This window comes from Anolis sagrei, chromosome 7, assembly GCF_037176765.1.
Source record: "Anolis sagrei isolate rAnoSag1 chromosome 7, rAnoSag1.mat, whole genome shotgun sequence".
NCBI classification, from domain to species: domain Eukaryota; kingdom Metazoa; phylum Chordata; class Lepidosauria; order Squamata; family Dactyloidae; genus Anolis; species Anolis sagrei.
This window is the reverse complement of record NC_090027.1, coordinates 42,760,057-42,766,294: the sequence shown is the minus strand read 5'-3', so window position 1 is coordinate 42,766,294 and position 6,238 is coordinate 42,760,057. Positions and strand designations below refer to the sequence as shown.

Here is a 6,238-nt window from a genome sequence, read left to right as displayed (position 1 = left end):
CTAGAACATGGCTCTATAGCCTGAAAAAACCCACAAGAACCTAGTGATTCCAGCCATGAAAGCCTTCGACAATACATTATTATTATTATTATTATTATTATTATTATTATTTAGAAATCTATGTTGATTTTTAATGATCACAGCATTGTTTTGCACAGAATATAGCATTTCCTGAGTAAATATTAGTATCATGCCTCTGCAGAGAAAAAAATATGTTGTTTTCAGAGCAAAACAAGCCTATGAGAATTTTGCGTGATATGAGTCCTGAATATTGTATTCAACTTTGGGTTCTTCTTATCAAGCTTCTCAGCAGCTGAGAAAAACTTTTGAAAGCCTTCTTTGAATATGTCCACATATTCTTCCCATTCTTAAGTCACATCCAGTCACAGTTCATTTCCCACAATAAATATTTCTGCAAAATTGCTTTTAATTCAAATATTTGCTCTTTTGACAGATCACAAATGATGTGCCCAAATGTATAGAATGTGTGTATTTTTGAAAAGACCAAGAAGGCATCTTTAACATTACATGCTTGCAAGAGCTAACTGAAGATAGAGAGATCAATAGATAGATGCCAACACACACAGACACATATTCCTTAACCTGAAATCTGTTTTCCTGTCCCCCTTGATATGGTTTTGGAAAATGGTTACTTTTCTAAGTGTTACAATTCCCAGAACCCCCAAGTCAACATAGCCATTGGTGTTTTCTAAAAATTGTCATCTCCAAAAAACAATTGGTAGTATCGACTCCCGTAATGGTGGTCAGTGAATCCCTTCCAGGTTTTGGATAGTTTTAATGGAGCTCTCCAAGGTTCTGGGGTTACTTAGGAATGAGCTTCAGCACCAGGGAGGCCTCATTAAAATGCAGATTAAAACCTTGACTTGATTCACCAACTCACAGACATGGGAGACCTAAGCCTCCTTGGTAATACCTGATATTTGCTTCTTTTTTTGGAAAGTTTTAAAATTATATATACATACATAGCAACATTCAATCTTCAAAATTCAACAATCAAAATACAAGTATTTTCCCCCCATCCCATCCCATCCCATCCCATCCCATCACCTTCCCATTCCCTTCTAAGAATCTCTACTCTTGACTTCTCAGTACATAATACAACGATACAGGAATACTATTGAATATATTTGATGCTTTTGAACTATAGTGTTGGAGGAAAGTTCTGAGAGTGCCTTGGACTGCGAGAAGATCCAACCAGTCCATCCTCCAGGAAAGAAAGCCCGACTGCTCATTGGAGGGAAGGAGACTAGAGACAAAGTTGAAGTCCTTTGGCCACATCCTGAGGAGACAGCAAAGCCTAGAGAAGGGAATGATGCTGGGGAAAGTGGAAGGCAAAAGGAAGAGGGGCCGACCAAGGGCAAGATGGATGGCATCCTTGAAGTGACTGGACTGACCTTGAGGGAGCTGGGGGTGGTGACGGCCGACAGGGAGCTCTGGCGTGGGCTGGTCCGTGAGGTCACAAAGAGTCAGAGATGACTGAACGAATGAACAACAACAACATATTTATACCTCAGTATGTTTGAATATTTAATCATTTTCCCCTGGTTACCATCCTATTCATAACCATCTGTCTAAGGTTGTCAAAGGTATTCATTTTGTTTTCTTTATCACCTGATTTTTGCTTCTGACACAGACCTGAAGAACGGGCTTCACTTATGGCAGTGGTTCTCAATCTGTGTGTTCCCAGGTGTTTTGGCCTACAACTCCCAGAGATCCCAGCAATTTTCCCAGCTGTTAGGATTTCTGGGAGTTGAAGGCCAAAACATCTGGGGATCCACAGGTTGAGAACCACTGACTTATGGCTTACATTTGGTCAGCTGCTTTCCTTTTTCACTAACTCACTGGGTCTCATGGGGCTTCTGGGCCACTAGGAACAATGTGCCTTTGACATCTGAGATAGGCAACATAATACCATGCAGGTGGACCTCAGAGGACACAATATCAAAGCCAGCCCCTTTCAGAACATCTCTAATCACTTCTGGTGTCAGGTAAAGGGAGGAGAACTTGTGTGGTCCCACCATGTAGAAGGTTTCTTCAAGAGCTACGGCCAAGATGAGGTGTCCCCCAGGTTTGACCAAGGAGCCCACATTCTTCATGGCTGAACGGTAAGTGTCGAGATCTTTACAAGCTGCTTCTATGCAGTAAGTGGAGAGGACACCGTCAGCCGGATGGACCTCCACCGGGTCAAAAGGGTTGGCCAAAGTCACGTCACATTTCAGGACTTGCTTGATGGCCTTCCTGAGCTTCTCCTCCTTTTCCACCCACTTCTCCCTGCAGGGAATGAAAGAGGGAGATTGTTGCAATCAAGTAGGAATCTTTTAAGTTTGCAATTAATTCATGAGTAGATGCAAAGTTATTTGCAATATCAGGAGGGAGGTAAACATAATGAACTTGCACCTGAGACATAATTTTGAGGAGAGAGGCAACAAAGGTCAAGAATGCTGCAAAATTTGTTCTGTTTTTTCATAAACTGGAAGCAGCTAAAGCTAAAGGAATTCATTGCTTTTTGAAGGGAGTGAAGGGAGCATAATGAACTCAAGCCAATATGATGTATAGATTTGAGTGTTCTTCTCAGTCTCTAGGAGTCGAGAGTTCAACTTGGTCACAGTTGCCAGTTTGTGGACCTTGGGCCAGTCTTACCCCCTCAGTCTCTGAAGAAGATATGGGTTACATCCTGTATAGACTACTGCAACACTCTCTACGTGGGGTTGCCTATGAAGACTGCCCAGAAGCTGCAACTAGTCCAAAGTTTGGCAGCCAGGCTATTAACAGGAGCGGGGTACAGGGAGCGTATAACTCCTCAATTAGCTTCTGAGCACTATTCAAAGTGCTGGTTTTAACCTACAAAACCTTATATGGTTCCGGCCCAGTTTATAATGGCGGAGACTGGCAATTGCCTAAAGTTATTGACCACATATGCAGACTGAGTTGGACAGGATTTTATCTTGATGAACTGGCATTTTATGTATTTTAGTCTGTACGTATTTTAATGTATTGTTTATGTACGATGTTTTAGATTGTATTGTTAGCATTGAACCCTTGCTGTTAGCCGGTCTGAGTCCCTCTGTGAAGGTAGAGAAGACAGGCATACAAAAGTTTTAAATAAATAAATATATAAATAAGACCATGGCAAACTTTGGGGAAGTTTGGGTGTCGAATTAAGACTGGACCTGTGTGCCAAACAATGATACATTAATCTTTTGAGGACCACAAACTCTAAGCTAAAACAATACACAACAAGCATCAGATGCCACCTCCATCTCTCCATACCTGTCTCCCTCCAGCTGGCAAACATATTTCAACACCGGAGCCCAGTCGAAAGTTTCCGGATCTTTTTTCAGCCACTTCTTCATCTCCTCTCGGTTCTGCTCAAGGAAATCACTGACGATGATCTCTTTGAAGGACTCACAGGCGGAGAGGAGATGGTGGATGGAGGGACCGCTGCCAATATCAATCAAGGTGTCTCCTCGGATGCCATCTGTGTTTCAAAGGAACCATGAAATTGCCCTTTCTCTTGATCCTGGATGCTTTATTCTATATCCACATCCTTGCTGATTTCCCATGCTGATGGGGATGATGGGACTGCCTGCCCATTCCATCGGAAGGATGGGTTCTATTTGGGGGATGTTAATGTTCCACTTTCACCTGTGGAATCACTATAACTCCCCCCTCCCATTTCGTTTGCACAGGGATCATGAGTTGGATGCCAGTGTCATTTAATAGTTTGTATCTTAAGTTTAATACTTGAAAACCAGGGTGACCTTGGGTGAGTTACAGACTCTCAGCCCCAGAAACCCTCAGGATAGGGGCCACCGAGGGTCACTATACATCAGAAACAACTTGAAGGCACACAGAGGCAGCCCTAGGTAATTTTCAATGGTAAGCAAACAGTATTTTGGCACCCCCCCCCCCACCAATCATTGATATATATTTTCTGTTTGTCGTGGGAGTTCTGTGTGCCATATTTGGTTCAATTCCATCATTGGTGGAGTTCAGAATGCTCTTTGATTATAGGTGAACTATACATCCCAGTAACTACACTTGCCGCACTTGCTCCCTTGCCTGGCCCGCTTTGGGTCCAGAGGCGTGCCTGAAGACCCCGGCGTGTGCACCAAAAGTCACCTCTTCTCCTGACTTTCTCCTCAGCCATTGGGACCAAGAGAGAGAGAGAGAGAGAGAGAGAGAGAGAGAGGTGGAAATGCCCACCTTTCCTGAAGGTAGGCGCAAAAACAAAGGAGGGAGTGGAGGTGGGAGATACATCCAGCCGGAGGGGCTCTCTCTCCCCCCCCCTCTCTCTCTCTTTGTCCCAATGGCTGAAGAGAAAATCAGGAGAAGAGGCGACTTTTGGTGCGCACACTGGGGTCTTCAGGCACGCCTCCGGACCCAAAGCGGGCCAGGCGTGGCGGCTCCGCCCTTTGGCTCACCCGCGGATTGGGGAGAGGAGAGGAGGCGGGTGGAGCCGGTCATGGGATCCGGTCATGGGGAAGGGATCGAACGCAGAGAACAATTGAGAGCCGGCTCTGCTCGCGCACCCGGTGGTCAGGTGGAGCAGGAACGAGAGGGGCTAGGCAGGACTCAAGGGCCCGGCCCCTTTGTGAAGAGGATTGCCCGGCAGCGAGGCAAGAAAGCCGAGGCTCCCCCCGGACTGCTAGGGCTGTTGTGAGCTGAGGGGGCACTCCTCAAGTAACGGTCGAGGGGCATTTACAGAGGCGCCTCTGCACCCCTGGCAAAAAAAAAGTGTTCTGTGACCGCTTACTTCGCGTAATGGAGGAACCGCCCCTGACCTAACAACCCTCCTGTGTTTGTGTGACACCATTGTTGTTGTTGCTGCCAATTGATGTTTAGGTTTATTTAGGCACTGCTTTTTCTCTTCCCAAAGGACCTTACATTAAAAGTATTTCAATACAACCTAAAAGGGGGGGGGGGTATCATTATCCACTGCACTTTGCATAAGCCACAATCCAATGCTAGAGCCTTCTGATGGAACAGATGAATCCTAGAATCAAAGAGTTGAAAGAGACCTCCTGGGCCATCATCCAGTCCAACCCCATTCTGCCAAGAAGCAGGAATATTGCATACAAATCACCCCTGACAGATGGCCATCCAGCCTGTTTAAAAGCTTCCAAAGAAAGAGCCTCCACCACACTCTGGGGCAGAGAGTTCCACTGCTGAATGGTTCTCACAATCAGGCAGTTCTTCCTCATGTTCAGATGGAATCGCCTTTCTTGTAGTTTGAAGCTATTGCTCCATTGTGTCCTAGTCTCCAGGGAAGCAGAACACAAACTTTCTCCCTCCTCCTCCCTGTGGCTTCCTCTCACATATTTATCCATGGCTATCATATCTCCTCTCATCCTTCTCTTCTTCGGGCTAAACATGCCCAGCTCCTTAAGCCGTTCCTCATAGGGCTAGTTCTCCAGACACTTGATTATTTTGGTCACCCTCTTTCTCTGGACACATTCCAGCTTGTCAATATCTCTCCCTCTTTGAAGCCACTTTTCTAGGCTGGTAGATCCCCTTTTCTAGGCTGGCCCCACATTTCCATCCCTTGGCCTCCTGTCCCCACTTCATCCCTCCCTGAACGGAGATACCTGCATTGGTATGAAATCCAATCTGTTGCAAACAACAGGGAGACAGTCCAGCCAGACTCACCTTTCATGAATACCTTGTGGAGCTTGTCCAGAATGATAGCGAATGCAGTTCCGCAATTCAGAGAGTCACCAGATTCAAAAGAGAAATACATGTTTAAATAATTTTTGGGGCAGAATTTCTGCTCGTAAACTTCTTTCCCTGTGAATTCTCCTGCCATGATGCCTCTGAGCCCACAATATACTCCAATGCCCTTCTGCTCCTGTAGCCTCTTGGTTCACAGCCACTGGATTCAGGCACATGATCCAAGAGGAGGGGCCGGTATCTAAATGGGAACTGTGTTCCTCCAGCTCTGGAAAACCACCCGGAGCTGCATTCCCTCAAACAAGGAGTCAGGAATGTGATCCCACTCCCAAGACTCTGGGGTGGGATGTTGCAATGTCACAGAATGGCTCAGCTCTGTCATCAATTAAGGTCACTTAGAATTCTGATTCTGACCTCCGGTGTTTTAGCTCTCACCTCCAATTTGGTGTCATCTGCAAGCCGGATAACTTATTTACTTACTTACTAGCACCCGCTCTAAAACTTCATCCAGGTCATTGATAAAGATGTTGTTCTGTGTTATGAATGA

General features: G+C 45.5%; 1 protein-coding gene across 1 annotated transcript; it reads right to left on the bottom strand.

The window, feature by feature from the left end:
- Positions 1-504: 504 nt before the first annotated feature.
- On the bottom strand, positions 505-5,888 carry LOC132782697 (nicotinamide N-methyltransferase-like). The gene is made up of 3 exons (XM_060787580.2): positions 5,671-5,888; positions 3,292-3,499; positions 505-2,292 (listed from the first exon to the last, which is right to left on the bottom strand). The coding sequence occupies exons 1-3, from the start codon at positions 5,825-5,827 to the stop codon at positions 1,860-1,862; spliced, it is 798 nt and encodes a 265-aa protein (XP_060643563.2). The 5' UTR covers positions 5,828-5,888; the 3' UTR covers positions 505-1,859.
- Positions 5,889-6,238: the final 350 nt, after the last annotated feature.

Excerpts from the sequence above, each read along its gene's own strand:
- LOC132782697 (XM_060787580.2), bottom strand. The coding sequence starts at position 5,827 with ATGGCAGGAGAATTCACAGGGAAAGAAGTTTACGAGCAGAAATTCTGC. Across the intron at positions 3,500-5,670 it reads CCACAAGGTATTCATGAAAG|ATGGCATCCGAGGAGACACC; the intron begins GTGAGTCTGGCT and ends TTTGAAACACAG. Across the intron at positions 2,293-3,291 it reads TGCCAGCTGGAGGGAGACAG|GGAGAAGTGGGTGGAAAAGG; the intron begins GTATGGAGAGAT and ends CATTCCCTGCAG.